Source organism: Epithele typhae (assembly GCF_022376455.1).
Source record: "Epithele typhae strain CBS 203.58 chromosome Unknown BXZ73scaffold_17, whole genome shotgun sequence".
NCBI classification, from domain to species: domain Eukaryota; kingdom Fungi; phylum Basidiomycota; class Agaricomycetes; order Polyporales; family Epitheliaceae; genus Epithele; species Epithele typhae.
The window spans coordinates 127834-155152 of record NW_025954208.1 but is presented as its reverse complement, the minus strand read 5'-3'; the positions used below and the strand labels follow the sequence as shown (position 1 = coordinate 155152).

The following is a 27319-nucleotide window of genomic DNA, read 5'->3' as shown; positions in this document are numbered from 1 at the left end:
TTGCCTTACATAACCCCATTTCGAGCGCCGCCGCAATTCCGTGTTCCCGCCCTCCCGACTCCTCCGACCCCCAGCGCGGATACCCGCACGGTCCTCGCCGTCGTCGGCAACAAATGGCCTCTTTCCTCCGCTGTGAGTCCCCGCACGCTGTCCGACGCGCAGCCCCCATGCTCATCCCTCCCCTCCTTCAGCCACCCTGCGCACCGCCGCGTCGCGCGCCCTCCACACACAACCCGCCGCGTCGCCAGCAAGCACACCCAATGCGCTCGAGCTCATTCGCTCTCAGCCCTCCCAGTACATCGTCGCCAGCGTTGCAGGTCAGAAGTACATCCTCTCGCCACGCGACCTCCTCACCGTGCCGCGTCTCAACGACGTAAAAGTCGGCGACGTTCTCAAACTCTCAAACATACACGAGATTGGCTCGCGTGAGTACACCGTCCGCGGCAGTCCCATCATCCCCTTGGAGCATGTCAACGTGGAAGCAACGGTGGTGGAGCACACCAAGGGACCCATGCAGTTCATTGTCAAAATGAAGAGGAGAAAAGGCTACAAGAGGACGGTGCAGCACAAACAGACGTACACCCGCTTGCGCATTGGGCCCATCCACATTCCGTATTCCTCGACAGCGTCATCGTCATAGTACCTGCAGACCGGAGCATAGCATACATGGCATAGCATCTAATTGGACCAGACAACGCATGACCTCTAGATCTCGCCCTCCTCGGGTGTCTCAGCGCGTGCAGAGGCAGCAGGCGCGGGTGTGTCCTCGGCAGCGACAACATCAGGGGGGAGGCTATAGCGTGTCCTCTACGTGTTAACCGCAGGTCAGAATACGTCTGAAGGACATAGACGTGATAGATGACATACCTTCGCGTCCCGCTCCTCAGGAATGCGGTCCTCATTAGAGCCACGGTCACGTTTCTCTCGAGTATCCGACTCCCCACGATCGCGCTCCCTGTACGGAGGTACGCTGTCCGTCGCACTGTACCCATCGTCCCAGTCCCGCCCACTCCTATGCTCGCGACGCCTGTCGTCTCTGTCATGTTCGCGATGCCTTGAGGACCGGTAGTGGTCGCGGTCGCGTTCCCTGTCCCGATCCCGGTCGCGTTCTCGGTCCTTGTAAGATTTGTCCTTGGAGTAATCACGATCCTTTCCGTCCCTCCCGTGATCCCGTTCGGAGTGACGCGAGTACCCGTCCTTGTCGCCTCTACGGTCGCTTCTGCCATCACGATCACGGCCCCGCTCCTTGTCGTGTTCACGGTCGCGGTCGCGGTAGTCGCGTTCCCGGTCGCGTTCCCGGTCGCCGTCGCGGTCCTTCACCACCTCCTTCCGGCGGCGACTCGTCGTCGATCCGCCATCTTCAGAAATCTCCCGTTCGCGCTCTCGGAGGCGTTCCTGTGAATGCACGAAAGGCGTGGATGAGCCAGGAACTCACAAGAACGGCGCGGCATCAGACCTGCCTTCTGCCTTTTGGCGAACTTGGCAAATGCCACCTTCCTGCTGTCCTCATCCTCGATCGCCAGGTATTCAGGGAGCTCTTGCATATACTGAACAGCCTGGAAACGAGTTGCATGAGGGCCACGTTCGAGAGGAGTATATCGTCTCACTTACGTCTTGGTAGGAGAGGCTGGCGTCGTGGAGCTCTGGGACCTTTTTCAGAGCATAGCGCAGGTCATCCTGCAGATGCCGTTGCTTGCGCTCTGCCCGGCGCTTTTCATCCGCTTGCTTTTTCACAGAAACGTCGTGCAGCTAGCACGAGGTCGTTAGTACAGCACTTCAAATTCCACGGATGAGTAGAAGCATGTACCGAATGGTAGATTTCCTTGAGATCCACTTCGGACAGAGAAGTTCCACCATCGAGATTATCCTTGACGATGCGCAAGAACTCTTGCTCCGTGGACTCGGGACTGACTTCGAATGCCTTGAGGCCATCAGTGACTGCCGTGCCGTCATCCTCTTTCATCTTGCTGTCAAGAGCCTGATTGTGTTTCTTGATCGCAGCTTCCGCAACAGCAATCTTCTCGTCCAGTTTCTGGTCCAAAACATCGATCACATCCCAAAACAGCTCGATGGGGTTGGAGCCAGGGTTTCCCAGCATGTCGAGATAGCGAGGATCGCTGGAGAAACTCGGGTACACTTGCTTCCACTTCGTACGAGCCTTGATCTCACCCGAAGTCACTAAACCGTTCAACAATTCCTACGGGAAGATGTCAGAATGTGGCAACCAGCCATAGCAGCACATTTGACTAACCCTGAACGCCTCCCTCGCCTTCCGCTCTCGTCGCGTCTTCTCCACTTGGCGACGTCGCATCTGCTCTTCGAACTCACGCTCTCGGACGCGACTGTAATCTTCAAACGCAAGCAGGATATCGAGAGTTGGTAGGTTTTGCAGCTCTGTGTCTCCCTTCCACTCTTCCGAGTCCACGACTTGGTGGTAAGCTGACCGCCACCGAGTGAGAACATCGACATCCAAGCGCTTGAAAAGAGCGACGATCTTCCCAATGCTTCGGGAACGAGCAGCACGGCTTTCTTGCTGTAGAGATTCGCTCTTTGAACGCAGCAACACGATTGGGATAATGGACTACGCACCACCTCCCGTTGCTTGAGCTCGTCGACGTACTCCTCGAAGATAAGCTTCCTCTCCGCCTCGACCTTGGCTTGTTGCCAGATAGGATGCTGAGAGAACAGCTTATCCGCGGTGGCGAAGGTCGTGTAGTGGAAGACGTTGGGGTTGCCTTTCAGCATATTACGGAGTGAAGGACGTAGCTTGGACAGGCGAACATCTCGTTCCTCTTGCTCCTTCGCTCTGAGACCGTCCACATACTACACCAAATCAGCACAGATATGGAAGTGAGCAAGATGTGGACCCACCTTTTGCCATGCCGCTTTTTTCTCCGCTAACGTGTTTAGAGCCTTGTAAAGGGGATCCGTGATGATAGCCCTCATGGTCTGATCCCAAGTCCAATTCGCGTCGACGCCGGCCTTCTTGAGGAGGTGCACAAAAGCTTTTTCGCCTTCCTCCACGGTTGCAAATCCATTGTGAGGAATGACTGGGTCATCTGGCAAGTTGGGCCGAGCAGGCAATACGCTGGAAGGGGCGAATGGAAGTCCACCTGTGTGCATACCAACTGCACCATTTTGGCCGTTCAATTGAGATTGCGGCTGAGAACCGGGTGGGAATGAGGATGGGTCAGGGCCTCCAAGAGTGTTGGGGGCACCTTGTGACACGCCAGCTCCAGCCGGACTAGTAACACGACGTTAGTGGGTAAACGGGGTGGAAATATGATGAATCATACACTAATGCAGTGTTGGAAGGTGCGTTCTTGCCATCCTTCTCGACCTGTTCCAGAAGTAAAAGCAACTCATCTGGCATGTCCCATTTCGACTCTTTTGTTTCAGTCTACAGCGTAATGTGAGTATCACTTCTGGAGGGGAGAATAGACACGCACATTATAGTAATACTTCCTCCCGCCGCTGAAGTACTCTTTCCACTTCGTCTGATTGAGAGCTTTCTGTGTTCACGAAGATTCTGTGTGAGAGACGTTGGAATACGGATAAAAGGGTGGTGCATGCCTCGAAAGGAGTCTTGAGATCTGCTCAGTGTCAATACAGAATTTTGAGACCTAGCGGAGATGCAGCACGCACCATCTGGTTTCTCCCAAACACTCTCACGAGTGTTTGTGTTGAACCAATAAGTACGGCCCTCGGGGTTCCGGTGCTCTGTCTAGGAGGAATTCAAGAAAGGCGCAAGACCCAGTAGCGTACGCACTCACCCAAATACTGATGGCACTCATCTCGCCCTCCAGTCGCGGAGTACAAGGCCGTGGGTGATAGGGTGCAAGTGAGGACCGAAGTGGAGGATGGGAGCAGGTCAGAGACCTGTAGCCGCTTGTTGAGAGACGTTATTGGCTCGTGGTCACCTGACATGGACACCAGCGCTTGTAGAGTACACAGCTGCAGCTTTGCCGCAGCTCAAGTTTCTCTTTCCGCAACTCCCTTCGGGCGCGGCCCCGTTACATTACACATGTAGTCAAACGAACGCGGGATAGGTTCATAGCTGTGTAGTTACACGCGCATATGTGACACATAGGGATTGAAAGGATGTAATAATAAAATAATAATAAGCAGCTCGAGTTTCTCAAATCTGTACAAAATACCGCCCCGCTCTCTCCAACTGTACAGGGAAAGGCGTCACGCTGTTATTGGAGCATGTCTAACTGAGCGTTTGGCGTTCAAGATTCTCGCGCTTTAAACGACCTGATGCTGCGCGCCGGCCGGGTCGGTGACGGGACCTCGAGGTCAGTGACCCGGTCGCCGGTCACCGAAGTTTCTCACCAGCCTTACACCGACCTGAGACTCGGAGCTTAATGCATCCTTCTCGTTCTCCATCCCCTCTCATGTATCGTTTCTCACGTTCTACTTCTCTCTCAACTTTCCTCCGGTGACATCAACATGGCTGTAGCCTCCCATTCCGCTTCCAAGGGGTCCAAGAAGCGTCGCAACGGCGCCACCGTATCCCATACGCGGCCTAATGACAAGGCAGTGGCCCCTTCAGCAGCTCAAGCTCCCGCTTCAGCGAACGGAAAAAATGGCTGGAAAGAATTGCAGAAGGCTCTAGCGGCTTCATTAGTGGATTACACCTTCGTTCTCGGGCTGGTTTTCGGAGGATGTTGCTCGTAAGTGCCCTGCTTTCTCGGGCGTCCCCGGTATGAACATGCTTCCTACAGCAATGTATGGTCCTACGAACAATTGTTGAAAATGGACGCGCATATAGGTGAGATCCATATCGAACTGTGTACATTGAACGACATGGCTCAGACTGTTGACCAGGCACCACGCTCACATTCTCTCAAATGCTCTTCATCACTGTCCAATCACTACCGTCATTCCTTGATTTTGCCCAGGGCGTCCCCCGTTTGAAACCACGGCATGTGCCTCTGAGAAATTGGGCTATGCAAGTTCTTGTCCTCACCTCTGGGTCTTTGATGAACAACTGGGTCTACGCTTTCTCGGTGCCGCTCACCGTTCAGATAGTATTCCGTTCTGCTGGTCAGTCAGTGACAGTGACTCCCACATTATCATCTTCCGCTCACTTGAATGGGGTTCGCACAGGTCTGGCAGTATCTATGCTCTTCGGGTACGTGATCATGAACAAACGATATTCCCTGGCACAGATGGTAATCAATCTCAGTCGCACATTTGAGGCGATTTGGCTCATGGCCTGCACTTCCAGCTTGCGGTGGCAGTGGTCTCTGCCGGTGTCGTTCTTGCGACATTGTTCCGGCCGTCGACACCCAAGACGTCTGATGTCTCTGCAGATGTTAGCAAATACACCACTGGAGTTGTTATGCTCGTGCTGTCGCTATTCACGACTGCCATCCTGGGCATTCTTCAAGAACGTACGTACACGAAATATGGGCCTCATTGGAAAGAAGGCGTGTTCTACACGGTATGTAACTTGAGTTTCGCCATGTGAGCACTGAGTCCTCATATCGCTACTCAGCACTTGTTGTCACTCCCAATTTTCCTATTCTTCATTTCCGACTTGAAGCGAGGGTTCCAAGGCTTGGCACAACCTGTCTCCATCGCTCCTTTCCCCAAGGAATCATTGGGCTCGTTTACGCCGTGGATCCCGTATGCCGTCCTCGGGGCCAATATGTTCACTCAACTGGCATGCGTATCGGGCGTCAACCAGCTCAGCGCAGTAAGCACGTTACCTTCCAGTAGTATGTGGTTCACTAACCGTAGGCTTCAGCGGGTCTCATCCGTGTCAACAAGCCTCGTCCTCACAACTCGCAAGGCCATCAGTCTATGCTTTAGCGTGTGGTGGTTCGGCAACGGGTGGAATGCACAGTTGGGCGTTGGCGCGGGCATGGTCTTCCTGGGGTCGCTCCTGTACACCGTTGTCACCGCACGCAGCGCACCAGTCTCCGCTGGTGCGGTGCGGCGCTCAGTGTCTAAATCGAAGGAGGAATGATCGCGGATATTTGTGGAGTCGAAACTCTGCGTTCCTGTCTCGGTCTAGAACTCTCACCCAGGCACGTTACTGCACGTTTAAGCCATGCGCCTCTCTTCCTCCCGCGTGCGTGCTGTCGGACATAGATTATACAAGACAACGGTGATCGACGATCAGGAGGTGAAACCCGGACAAGCGAAGCGGGATGGACTCAAATTTGCAAGTCCAGACGAGAATAACCGAAAAGAGGGGTATATTTTACGACTTCTTTTGCTCACTACCAGATACGCAAACTGCTTCCAGGGCGTGTAGAGATGCGAATGAAGGCGGGAAGGCGTTACAAAGATGTACAACCGAGCCTCCGAGAGAACCGTGGAATCGAAAGCCATACAAAAATCGCGACCCATACCCCTCGTTCCCCTCCAGGTCTGCCGCCGTCGAGTACATAGAGAAAGGAGTGACTCGGTGAATAGAAAGAAAGTCAATGCTAAGATATGGTAGCAAAGAGGATGGGGGCTGATGAACGGTGGGTAAACGCATATGGGCAAACGTGCCTCCGAGGAGATGCATTGGAGATTGCCCAAGGAACTACAGCAGAGAAAAGATAGAAACGTGCACGGAGGCACTATTAACCACAGTAAGGTACTACGACGCATAAGAGATAGGTGGAGGGGCGACCCGGAATAGAGGGGGTGTGCAAGTGTATGGCGAGACGTCAGCGAACATGAAGGCTGTCACGTGATAGGTCGTAGGGATTGAATCCAACGGGCGTAAGAGGGGCGAGGACTGTCCTTGTGGGGAGGAACAGGTATGTGAGAAGGGCAGGCAGGATGCGGAGTAGAAGGGAGTCGCCGCGGGAGGAAGGGCGATAATAGGACGTATAAATGAAGCGCGAACTCCAGGAAGGGTGGACGGGAGACCGGCACAGGCAGGGTACAAAGCAGTAACACAGGACAGAATCCATAAGGAACAAGCTGCTGCCCAACGTCGCATGAGTATAAGGAGACTTATTGTCCCTTTTCGCTCATGTCGGCCATCTCAACGACCGGAGCGTCCGAGATGCGTTGGCCGTTCTCGTCGAGCATCTGTTTCTGATTGAAAGGGTAATCTTGTGCCCCGTCATTGGCGATGGTCATGGGGGTCACAGGCCGCGAAGACGCAGGTCCAGTCGACGATGTGGCCGTGACGGTAGAAATGATCTGTGTTTGGGGATAATACGACCGTCGTTGCATGTTCTTGAAGTCATACGGCGTGAATCTATTTTAAGGAGGGTAAACACCGGAATGAGGCACAGTGATAGAGTATGGAGACGCCAGGAAGTGCCATGACGTACTGCTCTTCCATCTGCCGCATCTCAGCGCTCAGACTGGTAATGTCACGCTCTTTGCGCTGCCTAGCACGAAGGGGATTGTCTTCCAAGAGCAGCTCCTCCAGCTCATGGGAGGCGTCGAAGTTCGCCTTCTTGGACTAGAAGTGCTATGAGAACGGCGTCTAGGAGAACATGGAACCGCATGACGTACGTCAGGGATGAACGGAGCGGTCTGCTCCTTCGTGTCAAGAGTATCCCAGTCAATAGTCGAAAACCACGGGTGACTCTTGAGCTCCAGGAAGCCCTCGCCGTTGGGTTTGCAAGCCAGTCGTCTTGTTGGGTCACGGTCCAAAAACTAGGGAAAGGAACATGTGAGCAATCGTACAAGGTGGGATTATAAGACTAAGAATAGCAACCAGCGCCCCCACTGTTGCGACCGTCTTCGCATCATTGGCCTAGGTAGCCGTGCAATGGCGGAGGGAAAAATTCTGACAGTATCACACTCACCCCTTTCAACGCCTGAATACCGGCCCTACTACACTTGGACTCCGCGTCCTCAGGGAACCGGAGGGCGTCCTTGGAGATACTGTGTGTCAGGTCGCTGTTGGTCCTTCCGCGGAATGGCGTCGACCGAAGATGAGCTCGTATGCGCATACACCAAGGGACCACCAATCAATGGTGTAGGTATAACCACGCTTGGCGAGGATCTCCGGAGCCATGTACGCCATTGAGCCCGCAACGCCCGTCAGTAGACGCCTCTCCGAATAGTGAACGGCGATGTTGAAATCGGTGATATGTGCATGTCCACGTTCGTCAAGCAGGATGTTGTCTGGTTTCAAATCACTGTGAGGTGTGTCAGGACTGACCGTTCGACGTCGAAGTCGAGGGGTACTCACCGATGGATGATCCGGTGCTCGTGGAGGAACGAGAGAGCAGACCCAATCTCCGCGATGTAGAAGCGAACGACGTCTTCAGGTAGAGAACCTAACCTTTCCAAATGGACTGAAGGAAAAACATTGGCAAATGCATGCAGGGGGTCATCAAATGGGAGCCTACATCTCAAGTCCCCTCCGAGCATGAGATCCAACACAAAGAAGCAGTTCTCATCGTCTTGGAAGGCATATCGCATGTTTACAACGAAGGGATGATCAATCTGCATCACGAGGGTGAAAGGTTTTCAGAGCACGAAACAGTGAAGGGACAGGTGGCCGCACCTCCTCCAACAGCCTCCGCTCCTGAATGATATTCGCAACCGCCTTCATCTTGACACATTTCGCTTTGTTGATGTACTTGAGCGCATACAAGTCCCGGGTCTGTTTGTGCTGGACGACTCGGACCTAATCGCGTGGGCGCGAGCATGAACGCGACGGGAGATGCAGAATATTGGGAGAAGATCTCACCTTGCCGAAGGCGCCTTTCCCTACGCATCGCAGAAGGATGAAATGGAACAGGTTGACGTCGCCATCAAAATCAATGGGCTGGACAGCGAAATGTGAGAAATTTGCAGAGAAAACAGAGGACAGGCGGACCTGAGGCCGACAGCAGACAGCGCCCATGGTGTGAAAAGATAAGGGAGAAGGAGAGCTCCCAGGGAGGGGAGAAGGAGAGCGAAGGAAGGAGGGCTATGAAAGGATGCGGAGGGAACTGCGGCGGGGGAGGGACGGGCAGCCCTGGCGGCGGCGGGGGAGGGAGGACGAAGGGCGAGGCAAAGGAGGGCGACCACTAGAACGCCGCCGCCATCTGTCGCTCACTCCGGGCGCTTGTCCGCCTTAGTGCCTCTTACCTAATAATGCGGCTGAGGAATTATTGTCTATTAATTTTATCGGTCGATCGAAACGCATCCCGCCTCTGGCTCCGAAGCCCTTAGCCTGAGTTTCCTTGTTCTCCATCCATGTCTCCTGCCACCGACTTTTTACGCCCCCTTGTCATCTCAGGCCCTTCTGGCGTCGGCAAAAGCACCCTCCTCAAACGCCTCTTCGCCGACTACCCGGAAAAGTTCGGTTTCAGCGTTTCTCGTGAGCTCATTCTTATGCCGTCCATTCCCTCTTGACTAATCTTCATTCCAACAGACACTACCCGCTCTCCCCGAACAGGCGAAGTCGATGGCAAAGACTACCACTTTGTGACACACGACAAGTTCAAGGACCTCCTTACACAAGGGGCATTCATTGAACACGCACAATTCTCCGGAAACTTCTACGGTACCAGCTTCATGACGGTCCGGGAGATTCAGGAGAGTGGGAGAAGGTGTCTCTTGGATATTGAGGCGCAGGTATGTTTCGTGGGCGTCCTACATTCTATCGTCCAACCCATTGTTGTAGGGTGTTCGCCAAATAAAGGCTACGGACCTGAATCCAGTATATCTATTCGTCTCTCCGCCTACCCTCTCTGAGCTCCGTCAGCGGCTGCAAGGTCGTGGTACTGAGACAGAAGCAGCCGTCGCCAAACGCCTTGCTACCGCGCTGAAGGAGATCGAGTACGCGAAGGAGGGAGCTCATGATCTCGTCATCGTGAACGATGATCTTGACAGGGCCTACGAGAAGTTCAAGAGCGTTGGGCTGGGAGAATATATTGCTAGTGACTCTTTGCCTTCGCTAGACGATTAAACGACGGTCGAGCCATTACGCGCGCGCGGGGCTTTGAGATAACAATAAATGTACAGCTATCAAATACATAGATCTGCGAGCATCGGCATCAGGCATTCACCTCGACGATGGAGTCGGACCTCATAGGCATTATACTGTCACAGGATCCGAGGCTGTGCGATATTATCCATATTGTTGTTCCTCCGAAGCGTGAATGGTCGTATAGAAGAAGTGCATGCACACCGGCAGCTCTAAACTCGGAAGCGCATATATGCCATGAGAAGAGCAGAGCAACCAGTGACTGCAATGAACACGTGTCAATGCTAGGATCACGAAACCCCGCTTGAAATCCACATACCGAAACCAACAAGGTATTGAAGAGTCGTTGCCTGTAAGATGCATCATGATGTATCGGCATGAGGGATCAACGGTTGCCACGATCATAGGCACGCACCTTCGAAACCTGGATAGAGGTACGCAAGGCGGCAATCTCCTGCTCAATGCGGGTGTCTACTTCCTTGATCTTGAGTTCTTGTTTACTGGTTTCTTCGCGCATGCGACCTTTCTCCAGGTTGAGGTCGAGACGGACACCAGCTTGTGTTCGTGTGATCTCTTCACGCAGACGTTGCTTAAGCTTCTCGATATCGGTGACTAGCCGATCATTCTCCGCCTTGATCATCGCGAGCTCGTTCTTCTCCATGAGTTGCAGCTCAGACTTCAGCTGCGCGAAGTCGACCTGCTGCGTATAATGATGCTATAGCGACGCGTACGCATGGGGCCAAAGTCATTATCGACCTCAAGCCTATCATGAATTCAACCAATAACAGACAGACCTTCTCCTGGTCGGCCTTTGTGACCATATTGCTTGTCATATTCCGGATACTCTCGTCAATGACTTCAGCCATGGCTGACATGATGCCCTCGGCTTGGGCGCGGTTAAGTCCTTCGCGCTCGAGCCGTTGAACGAAGTGATGGGTGTCGAAGTGGAACTCCATTCGGCTGGGAGAGGAGTGAAACTGCTTTGCGCGGAGTAACACGATTCGTGAGGGCCCAGCAGCACGAGCATGCGAGGTGAAGGTGGAGAATGAACGAAGCATAGCCAAATGTCCAGAACAAAGGAGAGTAGGTGTCTTATAGAGCTAGAAGACAGGTAAAGGAGACGACGGCAGGAGGCTGTAGTTGGATGGCAGTATGATGGAGACTATACGTCGGACGCGCTAAGCTGAGGGCCTGAGGCAGTCGAGCGCTCCAGTGCAATGCGCGTCTGTCCGATCACAGGCGCTTCTCCAGAATTTTGGGCCGCAGGCGGTCGGCACCCTACCACTCCCTCCATACCGCTCCCACAACCGCCTGCACCTCTCCGATGCAGAGTGATGACGTTATTTGGTCCGTGATCAACACGCAGTTCTGCTCTTACAAAGTCAAGTGCGTGCGTTCTCTAGTTGTCAAGACTTGCCCCGTTCATATGCCTCGGCTTTTCTTTGCAGAACTACCACACAAAACTTTTGCCGCAATGAGTACAATGTCACAGGCTTCTGCAATGGGCAGAGCTGTCCTTTGGCAAACTCGCGTTATGCGACTGTGAGGGAGAAAGAGGGTGAGTGAATAGCTATTCATGGTGCGCGACCGTACCGAAGACCTCATCCCGCTCTTCCATGCATGGCATTTAGGTGTACTATACCTCTACGTGAAGACCATTGAGCGTGCTCACTCGCCTGCGCACATGTGGGAGCAAATAAGGCTTTCGAACAATTATTCCAAGGCTCTGGAGCAGGTATGTTCTCCGCGCAACGTTCCTGTTTTGGCTGAGTCGATGAACGTTTGGTATATAGATTGACAAAGAGCTCATACATTGGCCGAATTTCACGATACACAAGTGCAAGCAACGTGTAACCAAAATTACCCAGTATCTCATCAAAATGCGGCGACTTGCTCTGCGGCAACAGTACGTTGCCCTAATCACCTTGGTGTTGTCTCCAGCTCATCCTCGTCCACCTTTTCAGACCGAAACTCGTAGGGGTGAAAAAGAAACTGGATCGCAGAGAAGCCGTACGAGAGCGAAAAGCACTGTCGGCTGCGAAGCTCGAACGTTCCATCGAGGCGGAACTCATTGAGCGACTAAAGTCGAAGGCATACGGTGACGCTCCGCTCAATGTGAATGAGGCCGTCTGGCAGGCCGTACTGGACCGCGAGCGTGGCGAGAAGGCCGGCGACAAGGGCAAGGGCAAGGAGATGGACATGGAGGACGACGAGACAGACGAGGATGAAGAAGAGCTGGAGGATGAAGATGAAGGGTGGGGAGAGCGGGAGTTCGTGAGTGATTTGAGCGGAGAGGAAGATGGACTGAGTGACTTGGAGGATGTTGTGGTGAGTCTGTTCAGCACATGTGGTATATGCTTGAACTTCACCTCGAAGACTAGTCGGACGAAGAAGACGACGATGAGGATGAGGAGAGCGATGAGGAGGACGAGAAGTCCCGGAAAATGGTCCTCGGAAAGCGCAAAGCACCTTCCAAACCCCAGAAGCCTCCACGCAAAGGGCCCGAGAAGAAGTCGAGGCGTAAGTGCTATGGCCTAACACATGCCAGTGTGAGATCTAATTCACCATTTGTGCTGCAGGTGGCCCGCGGGTCGAGGTGGAATACGAACACGAGATGGAGAGCGTACCGCTTACCAAGGAGGTCCTGGCGAACTGGTAGCATCCTACTCGCATTCCATGTGTATTCCCTTCCATTTTCATTCTCGCATTACACCGTTCTACACGTATCGTAACCTGCGGAATCGTGGGTAGGCAGGGAGACTAGAGAGCATGTACAATAGACGATAACCAAGGTATGACACAGACCGAACTAGATCCGACGACTCTACTGCATCTTGGCCTTCTGCTTCGCGCGACGCTCTTCGATATCTTTCCGGGTCATCCGTGTGCCCAGGATAGCATCCCAGTGGATGAAGAACGGCTGCGAAAAGTTGCTCTTGATACCAATAACCTGTAGGAAGCGTGTCAGAGATGTTCAATGAAGCCACGGATCAGTCGTGTGGACAGCGCGCGCGAGACACAACAGAGTCGAGCGGGCGGTCATCTCAGGAAGACGCGAAAAATGAACCAACCTGATGATGGATGTCATGATAGTCGGCGTTATTGGGGCTGGCGAACTGGAGAGGGTCCCACGGGAGCTTGTAGCCACAGTGGTCATCTACCGTCTTGAGAGTAGATACACCAAAGAGCAGCATGGCTTCCCGCATGGAAAGCCCTGCGATGGTCTCAGCAAGCATCGCACCGCATGTGTCCAGTAGGAAGCCTTCAAGGGGATGGTTGTAGAGCGCGCCGTACGCGTACGGGACGTAAAGACGGTGGTGGTAGGAGTGAAACTTCTTGTACAGATAGGTGTTCATGTGCATGGCGCGGTGGAGGAAGTATTGCCATGTGTCGATGATGAACCTAGTGGTGCACGATGTGGAGCATTAGTATGCTAGACAGGGGATCAAGGTGCAGAACATACATTCCGAATAGGAACTTGGCGAGAGGAATCGCCCACCAATACAGGGTGTACAGTCCATCCACACCGTTGTTGGTCAGCCACTGTCTTACGGTGTCCTCGCCGAACCAAAGTGCTGCAACCTGCACGAGCTTGAGCATGGCCGCCACATGGTCCACCTGTTCCCCAGCCGCAGTCTCCTCTATCCACCAGAGACCAAGCGCGGTCTGCACCAGTTGTTGCAGGATGACTGCTTGCACGACCTGCGATTTGGAAACCAGATTGCGGGACTTGACCTCCGCACTCTCGTGGAGGCGGTATTTGTCAAGCCACTCCCATCCCGACACGTCGAAGATGTGGAAGACGAGACTCAAGGCCCAGTAGGCGATGATGGGGAGCGCGAGGGTGAGATGCTTGTCAGGAAGCCATGACAAGAGCGCGGGTGCTGGGGAGTAGTAGAAGGGAGTGCGGTTGGCGAGGTACTGGAGCTGGCTGGCGTCGAAAAAGCTGGTCGTTGCGTTCATCATCGTGGGCGTGTGGAAGGAGGATAGACAGGGAAGCGGGGCGAGAGGCGGGGCGCGCCCGGGAATAAATGGGGCAGAGGGAAAGAGGCCGAGAGCCTGGCAGGTGCGTTGGAACCCGGCCTGGTCCCACTCGAGATTCATTATCGCTCCGCGGCTCGTACCGTAAGCCAGATTTCTCTCTCTTGATCGCCGCCCGCACGTGCCGGGCCTCGCATCGGCCGACAAGGACCGTCGCGGACACACCTTGTCTGAACACCACCATGCAGGCCCAATCGACAAACGCAACTCAGGCCAAGGACCGGCACTACATGCAGCTCGGACACTCTCTTGCTCGTCTTTCACGCGCCATGGGCCAAACCGCTGATCTGTGTGAGATGATGAAAGTCAACCTTGACGCTATGCGTGTACTGTCCGCATCGCACGCCGCGCAGTGAGTCTTCAAATACGTTCACGAGGACCCATGATCAGCTGTTTGTGTCATAGATTCATGACGGTAGCGATGGAGCTGAATGCTGACGAAGAGGAAGAGACACAAACACCAAGGTAGTGTTTGGTGATTGAAGCGTTGAAGACGCAAGTGCAGATACCGCTGGAACTTGGTTGGTTGACAACTTGCGTCTTCTGATGGACCAGCAGTAACGCCCCCCCCTCTCGTCACCTGTGTCTAGGTTGATGAGCAGAAGTGCGCGCCGCAACGCCGTTCAGGTGCTCGTTGTTGTCGGTACGTTCAACTGCCCTGGTGCATGTAGAAAAGTTTTGTAACATAACCGTATATGATGCGACTAGCATATACCGAGTTTTTCCAACCATGGCGTAGCGCGAGAGGAGGTGGAAAATCCCAACATCTACTTATGTAGAGTAAATACACATACATCTTCGGGCGCTTGTTGCTCACTTGCACACTGCCGCGCGTTGTTGTATGTTTTCTTCACCATCGCCTGCTAGCTTCTCGCTGTCCACTCTTTAGCGTCCCTCGTTGATCCGAAGTCCCATCTCTCTGTGCTTTACACCCCACACTCTGCGATACAACCTGGGGTCTTCGCCAGCCACCCACACGTTGTTCCCAGTCACCTCCGGACACTTCACCAGCGTACTCCGTGTTCAAGGATTTCAAGCTCAACAAGGAGAGAATATGGCGAATTTATCTAAGGACCGGGACGTGGTAGAGATGAAAAAGGCTGTGGCAACCGGAGCGGTTGGCTCGAACCATGCTCCTACATCTGCTGGTGCGTGATGGCGATATATGTTCCGAGAACAGGGCTCATTGTCTCGCAACAGTTGCGCCGATTGTTTGTTACTGCATGGCATCCATTCTCATGACAGTCATGAACAAGGTACGTCATAACATTTCCCGTTTCACTGCGTGTTCTCCCTCAATTCAGTCCATCTTCGCAGTTCGTCGTGTCCGGACGACAGTTCAACATGAACTTCTTGCTGCTGTGCATACAGTCCTTTGTATGCGTGTCGTGCGTCTACAGCTCGAAGAGGCTGGGGATGATCTCATTCCGGGATTTCGATTCGAAAGACGCAAAGACATGGTTTCCCATCAGCGTCATGCTGGTGGGTGTCATCTACACGGGGTCTAAGAGCCTGGTGCGTACTTGGGAGATTACATGGAGCGTCTGGATGACGAATTTCGGTTCGCGTGATGCTTTCTCCGACAGCAATTCCTCAGTATCCCAGTTTACACGATATTCAAGAACCTAACCATCATCCTGATCGTCAGTTATCCTCTCTCCCTCGTTGGTCAATAATCTGACGTCGTTGGTAGGCTTACGGGGAGGTCATATGGTTTGGTGGACGCGTGACTGGGCTCACACTGGGATCCTTCATCCTCATGGTTGGTCCCGTGCAACGGCCTCGAATGTCAGATCCCTTCACAGCCCTCCACAGGTCCTCTCCTCAATCATCGCGGCATGGGCTGATATCAGCGAGGCTCTTGTCGTTGGTGACCCTGCTGTAGTGGAAGCGGAAGCACTGGGCACGTTTGCTACCGTGACCGGGGCCGTCACGAAGCTGAACATCGGCTACTTCTGGATGTTCCTGAATTGCGTCACCAGCGCTGCCTATGTACGTTTGTGGACACTATTCCATGGAACATCAGTACTGACCATGTCAATTAGGTTCTGACGATGAGAAAGAGGATCAAGCTAACTGGATTTTCCGACTGGGATACGATGTTCTACAACAACATGCTCTCGATACCCGTCTTGGCAGTGGCTTCCATCATCGCGGAGGACTGGGGATTCGAAAACCTGAATCGTAACTTGTCGGTTATTTGCGTCAATGCAGTAAGACTGGCGCTGATGAGACATGCAGTCCCCCAGAAACGCGGAACTTGTTGCTCTTCGCGATCGCCTTCTCCGGTGGTGCTGCCGTCGGTATCTCGTACACAACCGCATGGTGTATCCGGGCAACAAGCAGCACGACATACAGGCGAGCGGCGTCTTCTCTCGGATTGGCTGTATATTGACACCACGATGCAGTATGGTTGGTGCGCTGAACAAGCTGCCCGTAGCGGCGTCGGGGATGATCTTCTTCGGCGACCCTGCCACATTTGGGTCCGTGACGGCGGTAGCAGTCGGCTTCTTCGCAGGATTGGTGTATGCGGTGGCGAAGAACAACCAGAAGAAGGCGGAACAGGCCGCCCAGCAGACGATCATCCCACTGGCGAATCGGACGTCGTGATTAGGCGTGTGTCTCGCATGTGTGTGTACAAAGCGGAGGAATACAGAGCGACTGCGTTCTTGGGATGGCAACAGGGAGGAGGACACGTCCTTGGAAGTGGAAACCGGGAGGGGACCGAGGGCTCGGCAGCGTCCGCTCGTCCGCGCCGGAACGTGCGGACGGCGACGAACGTACGATTGGCCTGATACGCCGTGGGGTGGCTCCGATGGAAGAGCACTCGGCGGCTCTCGCCCAGCTCTGGTTGGCTGCCCGCGACAGCGCATGAGCATTCGGTCGACAGCACTCAGGAGGCCCGCCGTAAGGCCGGCGGAGGTTAAGATCGTGTGCAGCGCGGACACACGGCGTGCGGACATACCGCGTTTGCAACCTCTGCTCTGCGCAGCCCGATTTCCAAACGTGCGTTCCGCGAGCTCAGCCTGGCGCGGGAGGCAGGCCGGGTCGGAAGCGCAGACAGCCGCCGGACGACGAGCCCTCGATCTGAGCTATGAGATCATTCGCGATCACTTGATATCTGCCATGCTATCTCGCGGCTCTCGCCTTTATTACCCGTCCCCGCACTTTCCCCCCTCGCCCTCTCTCCCCTCGCCCCCGCTGCCCCCCCTCCCACTCGTCGTCCATAGCCATGTCATCGGCCGCTGCGCCCTCGGACACCCTCCACCCCCCGCGGCTCGCCGCGATGTTTGCGGGGACGCCCAGTGCCCCAGGCACTCCCGTTCACTCCATCCAGACCATGCGCCGCAAGGCTGCAGGGCACTCGGGCCCTTTGACCAAGATTCTAGTCGCCAACCGTGGTGTACGTCCTCGCATGCTCTGCGCCCCATCTCGCTCTCAACGATCGCCCCCTTTCACAGGAGATCGCAATCCGTGTATTCCGTACGGCCCACGAACTCGCGATGCATACTGTCGCCATCTTCTCTTTCGAGGACCGTCTCTCTGCTCATCGCCAGAAGGTACGTCACTGCCCGCCTTCTTGATTGCCATTGCGCGCTCATCTGTGCGCCTGCGTTATGCGCGCATATAGGCCGATGAAGCATATCAAGTGGGCAAGGGCCTCACTCCCGTCGGCGCGTACCTCGCGCAGGACGACATCATCAGGATCGCCCTCGAGCATGGAGTGGACATGATCCATCCCGGGTATGGGCTCTCTCACACTCGCTCTGAGACATGACGATCCTCAAACTCGGACGATCCGCGCACTGCTTCTTCGCAGATATGGCTTCCTGTCCGAAAACGCCGAGTTCGCGCGCAAGGTCGAGATGGCCGGCCTCGCATTCGTAGGTCCATCCCCCGAGGTCATTGACTCTCTCGGAGACAAGACCAAGGCCCGTACGATTGGTGAGTATGTGCGATATGCACGCTCGTGCCACCCACTAATGACATATTACAGCCATGAAGATTGGCGTTCCAGTTGTTCCCGGAACGCCTGGGCCCGTTGCGACTTGGACGGAAGCTGATGCGTTCATCAAGGAGTATGGCTTCCCCGGTAGGTCATTGACTGAGCTGCGTATATGCGGTCACCTGACCGACGCGTCCAGTTATCATCAAGGCCGCGATGGGTGGTGGTGGTCGCGGTATGCGCGTCGTTCGCGAGCAGTCTGACTTCAAGGACTTCTTCGAGCGCGCCGTGTCGGAGGCCAAGTCTGCATTCGGTGATGGTACCGTTTTCATCGAGCGCTTCCTTGAGCGCCCCCGCCATATTGAAGTCCAGCTTCTCGCTGACGCCGCTGGCAACACCGTCCACCTCTTCGAGCGTGACTGCTCGGTTCAACGTCGCCACCAGAAAGTCGTCGAGGTTGCGCCTGCAACCCATCTTCCCGAGGAGGTCCGGAAGGCCATCCTCGCAGATGCCATCAAGCTCGCGAAGAGCGTTGGCTATAGGAACGCGGGTACTGCCGAGTTCCTGGTTGACCAGATGGGAAGGCATTACTTCATTGAAATCAATCCTCGTATTCAAGTTGAACACACCATCACTGGTAGATTTTCCGCACAATAATTTCCGTCTCAGTTCTGCTAACTTCTCAATAGAGGAGATCACTGGTATCGACATCGTTGCGGCGCAAATCCAGATTGCTGCGGGTGCTACTCTTCCTCAGCTTGGCCTCACGCAGGAAGCCATCACTAAGCGGGGTTTCGCCATCCAATGCCGTGTCACCACTGAGGATGCCGCGACTGGATTCCAGCCTGACACCGGGAAGATTGAGGTGTATCGTAGTGCCGGTGGCAACGGTGTGCGTCTCGATGCAAGCTCAGGTTTTGCAGGTGCCCAGATCACGGTTCGTCCCACAACGAGGCCGCAAGCTGTGTTTGTACTGAAATATTGTTCTATAGCCCCACTATGACTCTTTGCTGGTCAAGGTTACAGTCAGTGGTACAACGTATGAGGTTGCTCGTCGTAAGATGCTCCGTGCACTCGTTGAGTTCCGTATCCGTGGTGTCAAGGTAAGTACCCCTTTGAAAATATCATTCACTGCCTCACATGAATGTGCTCTTTAGACCAACATCCCGTTCTTGTTCCGCCTTCTCACCCACGATGTCTTCATTGGCGGTAAAACATGGACTACGGTGCGTGTAGTGGCTTATGAACGCAACTGTTTACTCAAATTCAACTGTTTTAGTTCATCGATGACACTCAAGACCTGTTCAAGCTCGTGCAGAGCCAAAACCGTGCCCAGAAGCTCCTGGCATATCTTGGCGACCTTGCCGTCAATGGTTCTTCTATCAAGGGGCAGTCTGGCGAGCCCGGACTCAGGGATGAGATCGACGTCCCCACCTTTGCCAACCGTACAGACCCCGAAGGGCCTCCACTGGATGCTTCCTTCCCTTGCGAGCAAGGTTGGCGCAATATCATCGTTGAAAGGGGGCCCGAGGCGTTCGCCAAGGCGGTTCGCGAGTACCCTGGTGTTCTCATCATGGACACTACTTGGCGTGACGCTCACCAGTCACTCCTCGCGACGCGTCTCCGTACGATCGACATGGTCAACATCGCGAAGGAGACCAGCTTTGCCCTTGCGAATGCCTATAGTGTCGAGTGTTGGGGTGGAGCTACCTTTGATGTGGCCATGCGGTTCCTGTACGAGGACCCTTGGGAGCGCCTCGTACGTGTGCATTTCACTGAAAGGCATTATCCAATGCTCATGTTCTTCCAGCGCACCCTGCGCAAGCTTGTCCCCAACATCCCGTTGCAAGCTCTCGTCCGTGGTGCCAACGGCGTTGGCTACACGAGCTACCCGTTAGTGGCTGATTACTATCGTCAGAAAGTTGCTCATCCCTTCCAGTGATAATGCCATCTATGATTTCTCGAAGAAGGCTGTTGAGAACGGCCTCGACATCTTCCGTGTCTTCGACTCTTTGAACTACATGGAGAACGTGAGGCACTCGTTCAACTAGTACACAGTCTCCAACTGATATGCTTTACTCGAACAGATGAGGCTGGGTATTGACGCCGCGAAGAAAGCAGGCGGTGTTGTCGAGGCGGTCGTCTGCTACACCGGTGATGTTGCGAACCCCAAGAAGACTAAGTACACCCTCCAGTACTACCTTGACTTCGTCGACGAGCTCGTCGCTGAGGGCATCCATGTTCTCGGTATCAAGGATATGGCCGGTGTGCTGAAGCCTGAGGCGGCAAAAATGTGGGCAACTCACTCGTATCCTCCCAATTTGTGATCTTAATGTGCTCGCCCCTTGATAGGCTCGTCGGCGCCATTCGCCAAAAGTACCCTGACCTGCCTATCCACGTTCACTCTCACGACACCGCTGGGATCTCTACTGCTAGCATGCTTGCCGCGGCCGCGGCAGGTGCTGATGTAGTCGATGTCGCGATCGACAGTAAGCATTCCACTCTTCATCATAGCACGATGATGCTAATATGGCTCGGCCTTAGGCATGTCCGGTCTCACCTCGCAGCCGCCCATGGGTGCCGTCTGCAGTGCATTGGAGCAGAGTGGCTTGGGCACTGGCATTCGCTACGAGGATATCCAGGCCCTCAACACGTACTGGACTCAGGTCCGCACGCTTTACAGCTGCTTCGAGGCCAACGTTCGCGCGTCCGACTCTAGTGTCTTCGACCATGAGATGCCTGGTGGACAGTACACGAACTTGATGGTGGGCCTCAAAATGACACCTATCCTCTGAATGCATTATGACATCTCCCTTCCAGTTCCAAGCCGCACAGTTGGGTCTTGGCACTCAATGGACTCGTAAGCCACCATCTTTGTTTACTTGCTCGTTTGCTTGACCCACCTTCTATAGAGGTCAAGAAGAAGTACATTGAGGCCAACGAGCTCGTAAGTGCCTTGCATACGTGCGATCTGCCCATACCATTTCTCATCAATACGGCTCTAGTGCGGAGACATCATCAAGGTCACGCCATCATCCAAGGTTGTCGGTGATTTCGCGCAGTGGATGGTCCAAAACGGCGTGTCGAAGAAGGATATCCTCGAGCGCGCCGATCAGCTCGATTTCCCCTCGTCTGTCGTCGAGTTCTTCCAGGGATACCTTGGCCAGCCCGTGGGTGGCTTCCCCGAGCCTCTCCGCAGCAAGATCATTCGCAATAAGCCCAAAATCGAGGGTCGCCCTGGGACTGGTCTTGCACCCATTGAATTCAAGAAAGTCAAGGCGGAGCTTCGTAGCAAATTCGGCAAGCACATCACGGACTCTGACGTTACGTCGTATGTCATGTACCCGAAGGTACGTCACATGAACCTCCAGTTTTTCGACCTGAATGCTGATATGGTCTGCTCCAGGTCTTCGAAGAGTATCAGAGCTTCATCGAGCGCTACGGTGACCTCAGGTACGTAGGAATATTAGCTGAAGCTTATAGCATGTTCTCAATTACGCCTGCAGCGTCATTCCGACTCGCTACTTCTTGGCGCGGCCGGATATTGGCAAGGAGATGATGATCGAGATTGAGAAGGGCAAGACCCTCATCATCCGCCTCATGGCAGTCGGTCCCGTCATCGAAGGCCGTGGACAGCGTGACGTCTGGTTCGAGGTCAACGGCGAGGTGTGTACAATAGAAACAAGATGCGGGCGATCGCTCATGCGTCTCTCCAGGTCCGCGCCGTGTCCGTGGAGGACAAGAACTCGGCGGTGGAGACTCTGTCGCGCGAGAAGGCTTCGAATGAACCCGGCTCCGTCGGTGCGCCGATGTCTGGTGTCGTCATCGAGGTGCGCGTGAAGGAGGGCTCCGAGATCAAGAAGGGGGACCCAATATGCGGTATGTTGTAGTGTGTTTCTCAACCGCACTCTCACTCACAAAGTATCCGTACAATCAGTGATGAGCGCGATGAAGGTGCGAATTACCTATCCCTCGACGGGCATGTTCTGATCTTGAAATTTCTCCCAGATGGAGTCGTCGGTCACTGCGCCTGTGTCTGGTCACATCAAGCGCGTCGTCGTGCACGAGGGTATGGACCTCTTATGCGGGCAGACACAAACACTGACGTTAGTACTTGACAGGGGACTCGATCAACCAAGGCGACTTGGTTGTCGAGATTGTACACTAAATGAACGGTTCTACTTGGCATGCATTACGATAACGATGGACTGTTGTATGATACTAGACGAATTGCTATCTGTCCCGCTCCCGCGATCCGAGGTCATGTGTCTCGAGAGTGAATTTACTTCCGGTATCGTCGCCCGAAACCCGGCGTTTCTGGTCAACGGCTGCGCCCCGTTGGGCCTGTGTTCTTCCCATCGGCGACGGCTGCGAAGAAAGTGCCAGAGAGGGGCGGAGATGGGAGCTGGCCGTTGGTCAGATCACTCGTTATCCGGCCTGCGGCACCGTTGGCCCTTGCACCCCGCCTGCTGTGGACAGTCGCGAAGGCCGCCGTCGCCAAAGTCGTCGTAGGCCACCCGGAGTCTCCGATGGCACCGCGGCGGGTCGGGCCCGGGGTCCTGCGCGTGCAAGAGATGGCGCGGAGAGCCACCGCGGCCTGTTGCCGCCACCGTCGAATGGGTGGGTGCTTCAGAGGGACGGTGTGTTGAGTAGCTCCGTGGCGTGCAGCGCGGCCGCAGAGGCGCGCCTGGTCAGCTGAGCGGTGTGCTCTGATCGCTGCGTCCGGCGCGGGGGGACGCGCCAAGGGTGGAGACGTAAGGGGAGGGTCCTGCCGTGGGTCCCGGCGGCAGAAGCGTCGGACGTGAGCAGGTACCGCACGCCCGGGACCCCGCGGACGGCAGAGGTGCGGGCGAGAGGGGGAGGGAGAAGGTTGGGAGGAGGGTGGAATGAAGGCGAGCGGGCGGTGCGCCGAGCGACGCGGTCCTGGCGCACGGAGGGCGTGACAGAAGGGAGTGTGGGCGGCGGGAGGAGTCGCGGGTGGATCGGGGCCAGGAAGGGTGCGATAAGGCGGCGAGAGGGAGGGAAAGTGGTGGGCCGGTGGGAGCGTTCGGCGAGGCTGCGTTGGGGCAGGGGGGCCCGGCGGAGGGGGAGGGGGGTCGCTGGAGTGACTCGTCGAGGGGTCGCAGCGGCCGCGTGTAAACGGCCATGACGTGCTGGCGGGGGCGAAGCCGCGTCAATCAGGGCTTCACAACAAGAGGCGTGATGCACAACGCACCGACAAGGGCAGCCAATACGAAGAAGCGTCTTCGATATTTCTTCTTCGCTCGCTACCTTGGTTTCGTCAAAGCTGGAATGGCGTGCTTGGCTTGCTGCAGAACGGCGGTGCGTGATTCGCGTCGTCCGCTTGTGCTGCGACTATCTTCTGCGTGCAGGTTTGCTGGCCGCATTGTTCTCCCGCCCTTCGCCCGAAGAAGGGGTCAGGCGCGCCCACCACGCAGCCGGGAGGCCGAACATCGAGCGCACGATGAAGCATGTCGGACCGGACGAGCGCGCGGGACGTCGCGCCGAGCGGAGTTTCTCTTCTTGGGCATGCGAGGGCGGGCTCTTGGGACGCGATACGGTGGCGCGGGTCAGAAGCACACCCTGCGCCCTTGAGCGGTCGGGTCGAGGGTAAATCGAGGGGCACCGACTCATGGAAGCTGGCACTGGAGTGCTGCGAGCGGCGACCTAGGGTGTGACGGTGGCTGCTGCGAGCCTTGAGTTTGAGGAGGGCGCTGTGCGAAGCAGGGACCCTCGTGACCGCTTACCTCATTGCCCGAACGGTTCGACGGCGACGATTCGCGAGCGGAGTTGAGGCGGTGTGTTGAGGGCCACGGTGGGCTCCCCTATCCGGCAATCGCCCGAGAAGAGCCGGGACTGCGTTCGACATGCCCGCTCGTCAGCCAAGCAGATGTGGAGAGCGGCGGCCTTCAAGAAGACGAGCGGGACATGGTCCGTCCGTGCGAGGTTGCGGGTGCGACGCGGGGCTACTGGATTGGGACGGAGGACGTGTCGCAGGAAAGTCTGATACTTTGTGCTTCCAGCCTTGCATCACGAGAACTTTCCCTTCCCCGGCCACGGTTGCGTCCGTTTGCTTTCGTCGGCTGGCTCGGAGCGTTGCCATCCGGACTGATGCGGTCGGCGGAGAGGTGCCTTCCCGCACAGATACAGAGACCAAATACGGCACTCTGGATTTGGAGTCACACCTGGGATTTCACGAGTGAGAAACCTCCCGTTCGGATGGGTTCGTCCTGGAGGGGCATGATGAGCGGCCAGAGGGAGTGACACATTTTACGTACGAGCCTATTGAGAAGCCATGGGAAGCTGCGGTTGCCAGCGTCGCATATAGTGTGGGCACGAGTTTGTATTGGCATTCGTGAGGAGTGTTGAGTTATATGTGGTGTACGTGAGTAAAGCGATTTTACGAAGGACCCTTTTTCCGGTGCTCCAAGCTTAGGCTTTGCACCGCAAATTCAGATTCGCAGGCCAGCAGGCATGAATCCGACGCCGGCGGGGCGGGTATAGGGGAATGTTGTGACGAACTACTTTTGGTACACAAGACTCACGAACAATTCGGTCGTTCTATTACTTCTGGCCGCGGTTCCTCCCCCTTTGCAGTGTCAGGGCAGCGCTGGGAGTAGAGATCGGTACTTCAGTATCCGTGCGAGGGATCGAGTGAGCGTGCTCACCTTAGCCGTTCGAAGCAACGACTGACTTGATAACCGATTTTTTTACAGCGCGCCTCGAGGCTCCTATTTGGGCTGCGCACGGCAGTAGTCGCGCGCAAGCTGTTAATTATGTGGTGAAGAAGTAGAGCAAGAGCGGCAGGGTCCAGGCGGAGTATCGTTTATGCCCTCCGATTCTAGCATGAATTTGTATGACCCATCCTCGAAGGGTACAGCACAGAGTGAGCTGCCTGATACACGACATCGAGAGTGTCCTTGTATATCTCCTTCGTCACGTTCTGTGAAGTCGTTAAGAATGGCACCCGAGGGTGTAAAGCGATGAGTAGACACTGACGGGGTTGGGATAGCTCTTGAAAGAGATGATCGATATTTATGAATTGCTGGTTCAAGGCCGTCCGGCGACAGACTCCAAAACTAAGTGGTGGCGACCATGAATCTATGCAACCTGCACACACGGAATTTCCCCGCGTGTACGAGCAGCCTACAACGCTCGGTGCGAAGTACCTAACAGTGAGATCCTTGATACCCATCGGACCACCGTGCGAGAAGTCCGAAGAATCGAGGGCCTAGGCTCTAATCAGAGAAATTTTGTATCAACGGCGCGGATTGGAACAGTCACATATAAGGAAGAGCTGACCAAATGTATGACAAAAAACTTCAACGTGTTGCCAAAATGCCAATGGGAAGGCGCATCTAGTGGATTGATGATTAGAGAATGAGCGGACGGTGAATGTGGAGTGGAAGTGGAAGACGCCCAGACCACGCGTCGAGTCTGTTTGTCTTTGTTTGTTCGGCGGTCCTCAGCCTCGCGCTCACGTCTGCACGCTCGCCCACACCGTCCTCCTCGTCCTCCAAAACTTCTGCCCATCATGGTCTGTCCATAGCATCGCATCCTCCATTTGATATTTTGCTGACGAAGACGCATTCTCCTTTGCCCTCTTGCAGCCTCCGCCCAAGTCCAAGGGCGGCAAAATGCTCGGCCTCATCAACTGGAGGCTGAAAGTGACGATCAACGACGGGCGCGCGTTCGTCGGCCAGATGCTCGCCTTCGACCGACACATGAACCTCGTGCTCGCCGAGTGCGAAGAGTTCCGGCGCGTGCGGCCGAAGAAGAAGGCTGGCGAGACGGAGGCGGGTCCGATGCAGGAGATGAAGCGCACCCTCGGCCTCGTCATCCTCCGCGGCGAGACGGTGGTCAGTTTGAGCGTCGAGGGCCCGCCGCCTGCGGGCGACGACGACAAGAAAAACGCGGTGCGTGCGCGTCCCGCTTTGAGTTTGCGTCTGGGGGGTGGTGGCTGGACATCTGCCCTGGCTGCTTGGTTGCGCGCGCGTGCTGATCGCGTCCGTGTCTCCCTTCTCTTGTGTAGATGCCGCTCGGGCCTGGAAGGGGTGCGCCCGCGGGCCGTGGGATGGGCATGATGCCGCCAGGTGAGTGCTGTAGTGTATTTGCGTCCGTCTGGATGGTGTACCGACGGCCTTCTCTCGTGTCCTTGCCGCAGGCGGCCCCGGCGGGATTGCAAGACCTCCCATGCCATTCGCGCCCCCTGGCATGCCTGGAGGTGGGCCCCCGCCAGGGTTCCGTCCGCCCGGGTTCCCCGGAGGCCCTCCTGGTATGCCCTTCCCCCCACCTCCTGGATTTGGGGGCCCTCCTCCCGGGTGAGTCTTATCGCGCTGGTTCATTGAGGGTACGTGCTGACGCGTCGTGCTTGGGATCGCCAGGTTCCAGCCTCCTCAGTAAAACTTGTATACATCGGAGCCCATCGCAGGCGTTGTACTTTTTGTTGTCTTTCTCCGTCGATGCTATCTCTTGTGCTGCTGAATGGCAGCTGTGCACACGAGGCCGCCAGCCACCTGAGGTCCACGCGACCTCGTCACGTGGGTACCAACTTTCATTGGGACTGCGAACTCGTGCGGGCTTAGCGACCATTCGTCGGTACGGTAGTTGATCCTTTCGAAGGTTTGTATGTTCTTTGGCTCCGAGTATCATGTGTCACTCTGCAAACCAATCTGTTGTGCCATCCTCAATGCTACTTGAGTAATCCTATAGTTATCGTCAGGACGTGATGTTCGAGAAAAGCACAGTACTTGTCAAAGACATCATTCTCGCCAGCTCTTGAGGGCTCGGCACACGAAGTGGGGAAGCGTACCATGCTGACGCATTTTATCCCAATGCTTGGATTGCCCTCTATGTACCACGGGGAAAATGCTACATGAACTCAAGGCCTACGGTTGCGGAGTGTGCGAATCTATGGCATACAAGGTAGGCTAGCATCCGATACCGAGGAGCGCTGTCGCCCGCACCGCTTCGTCAGTCAAACACTGCGGGCCTGATACTGAGTCCCATGAAAAACGCGTTGGGCATGGAGGTGCAGTCGTCGGAGTGATGCATGGTTCTATCACTGCATTCTGGAGCCACCTGGCTGCAAGGATGAGAACATACTGGGTGGGGGCACGGGGGATGTTGCTGCTACCCTGACACCATGCACACGGTAGATCGACCGAGCAGTGGAGTCACGACGCTTGTCTCACGGCGATGCGTGGCGCCTTGGATCCCTTGCGCCGAGCCATGCAGCGGCCGGCCAATCCGTCTTTGCCGTCGTTTGGATCTCCCAAGGCTCAGATTAGGTGGGGCGGCCAGCATGTGCTTACGCAGTTGGAGTACGATCGCGCGCGCCTGGAGCCGCGGACAGGCCATTTTAAGCGAACAGTGTGTGTGCGGCGGCGTCGGCTGGCGAGCGTGCGTGGGCTCCGCAAGTCGGGTGGTCCTGTCTGTCGTGC

At 55.5% G+C, this 27319-nt stretch overlaps 11 protein-coding genes across 11 annotated transcripts; 7 read left to right on the top strand and 4 right to left on the bottom strand.

Moving 5' to 3' along the window:
* Window positions 1–113: 113 nt before the first annotated feature.
* On the top strand, window positions 114–640 carry BXZ73DRAFT_100357 (ribosomal protein L21-like protein; the record flags this gene model as incomplete). The annotated part of the gene is made up of 2 exons (XM_048014554.1): window positions 114–132; window positions 192–640. 2 exons carry the CDS (start codon window positions 114–116, stop codon window positions 638–640), a joined length of 468 nt encoding a protein of 155 aa, XP_047878892.1.
* Window positions 641–705: 65 nt separating this feature from the next.
* On the bottom strand, window positions 706–3794 carry BXZ73DRAFT_89380 (uncharacterized protein; the record flags this gene model as incomplete). Its single annotated transcript, XM_048025251.1, has 14 exons — window positions 706–793; window positions 820–836; window positions 868–1395; window positions 1461–1556; window positions 1612–1749; window positions 1808–2197; window positions 2252–2533; window positions 2590–2823; window positions 2872–3244; window positions 3297–3400; window positions 3450–3512; window positions 3574–3593; window positions 3646–3724; window positions 3774–3794. 14 exons carry the CDS (start codon window positions 3792–3794, stop codon window positions 706–708), a joined length of 2433 nt encoding a protein of 810 aa, XP_047878891.1.
* Window positions 3795–4452: 658 nt separating this feature from the next.
* Window positions 4453–5977, top strand: BXZ73DRAFT_45249 (UAA-domain-containing protein; the record flags this gene model as incomplete). Its single annotated transcript, XM_048019475.1, has 6 exons — window positions 4453–4676; window positions 4728–4774; window positions 4831–5177; window positions 5234–5449; window positions 5504–5704; window positions 5756–5977. The coding sequence occupies 6 exons, from the start codon at window positions 4453–4455 to the stop codon at window positions 5975–5977; spliced, it is 1257 nt and encodes a 418-aa protein (XP_047878890.1).
* Window positions 5978–6963: 986 nt separating this feature from the next.
* Window positions 6964–8821, bottom strand: BXZ73DRAFT_89378 (kinase-like protein; the record flags this gene model as incomplete). Its single annotated transcript, XM_048025250.1, has 10 exons — window positions 6964–7213; window positions 7290–7423; window positions 7477–7620; window positions 7773–7875; window positions 7932–8108; window positions 8162–8267; window positions 8322–8418; window positions 8480–8602; window positions 8666–8743; window positions 8795–8821. The coding sequence occupies 10 exons, from the start codon at window positions 8819–8821 to the stop codon at window positions 6964–6966; spliced, it is 1239 nt and encodes a 412-aa protein (XP_047878889.1).
* A 335-nt stretch (window positions 8822–9156) lies between these two features.
* Window positions 9157–9871, top strand: BXZ73DRAFT_45280 (guanylate kinase; the record flags this gene model as incomplete). Its single annotated transcript, XM_048019482.1, has 3 exons — window positions 9157–9280; window positions 9335–9537; window positions 9587–9871. 3 exons carry the CDS (start codon window positions 9157–9159, stop codon window positions 9869–9871), a joined length of 612 nt encoding a protein of 203 aa, XP_047878888.1.
* Window positions 9872–10101: 230 nt separating this feature from the next.
* BXZ73DRAFT_45350 (DUF1640-domain-containing protein) lies at window positions 10102–10947 on the bottom strand (the record flags this gene model as incomplete). Its single annotated transcript, XM_048019500.1, has 4 exons — window positions 10102–10151; window positions 10209–10239; window positions 10305–10604; window positions 10684–10947. The coding sequence occupies 4 exons, from the start codon at window positions 10945–10947 to the stop codon at window positions 10102–10104; spliced, it is 645 nt and encodes a 214-aa protein (XP_047878887.1).
* Window positions 10948–11213: 266 nt separating this feature from the next.
* BXZ73DRAFT_45153 (Mak16 protein) lies at window positions 11214–12548 on the top strand (the record flags this gene model as incomplete). The annotated part of the gene is made up of 7 exons (XM_048019460.1): window positions 11214–11275; window positions 11338–11447; window positions 11521–11624; window positions 11683–11795; window positions 11854–12217; window positions 12271–12409; window positions 12469–12548. 7 exons carry the CDS (start codon window positions 11214–11216, stop codon window positions 12546–12548), a joined length of 972 nt encoding a protein of 323 aa, XP_047878886.1.
* A 165-nt stretch (window positions 12549–12713) lies between these two features.
* Window positions 12714–13852, bottom strand: BXZ73DRAFT_45397 (sphingosine hydroxylase; the record flags this gene model as incomplete). Its single annotated transcript, XM_048019506.1, has 3 exons — window positions 12714–12839; window positions 12961–13291; window positions 13353–13852. 3 exons carry the CDS (start codon window positions 13850–13852, stop codon window positions 12714–12716), a joined length of 957 nt encoding a protein of 318 aa, XP_047878885.1.
* Window positions 13853–14984: 1132 nt separating this feature from the next.
* On the top strand, window positions 14985–16540 carry BXZ73DRAFT_89373 (UDP-galactose transporter; the record flags this gene model as incomplete). Its single annotated transcript, XM_048025249.1, has 9 exons — window positions 14985–15078; window positions 15131–15186; window positions 15248–15445; window positions 15517–15573; window positions 15624–15692; window positions 15746–15922; window positions 15976–16121; window positions 16172–16288; window positions 16339–16540. The coding sequence occupies 9 exons, from the start codon at window positions 14985–14987 to the stop codon at window positions 16538–16540; spliced, it is 1116 nt and encodes a 371-aa protein (XP_047878884.1).
* A 622-nt stretch (window positions 16541–17162) lies between these two features.
* On the top strand, window positions 17163–22044 carry BXZ73DRAFT_100348 (pyruvate carboxylase; the record flags this gene model as incomplete). Its single annotated transcript, XM_048014553.1, has 24 exons — window positions 17163–17333; window positions 17392–17490; window positions 17562–17674; window positions 17751–17875; window positions 17928–18023; window positions 18076–18513; window positions 18566–18813; window positions 18869–18979; window positions 19034–19102; window positions 19156–19635; window positions 19687–19769; window positions 19816–19906; window positions 19964–20169; window positions 20229–20365; window positions 20421–20641; window positions 20697–20736; window positions 20789–20823; window positions 20882–21226; window positions 21283–21329; window positions 21383–21542; window positions 21593–21755; window positions 21814–21830; window positions 21885–21945; window positions 21998–22044. The coding sequence occupies 24 exons, from the start codon at window positions 17163–17165 to the stop codon at window positions 22042–22044; spliced, it is 3603 nt and encodes a 1200-aa protein (XP_047878883.1).
* Window positions 22045–25410: 3366 nt separating this feature from the next.
* Window positions 25411–26201, top strand: BXZ73DRAFT_76697 (uncharacterized protein; the record flags this gene model as incomplete). The annotated part of the gene is made up of 4 exons (XM_048022496.1): window positions 25411–25413; window positions 25487–25792; window positions 25909–25969; window positions 26041–26201. 4 exons carry the CDS (start codon window positions 25411–25413, stop codon window positions 26199–26201), a joined length of 531 nt encoding a protein of 176 aa, XP_047878882.1.
* Between the last annotated feature and the right edge of the window lie 1118 nt (window positions 26202–27319).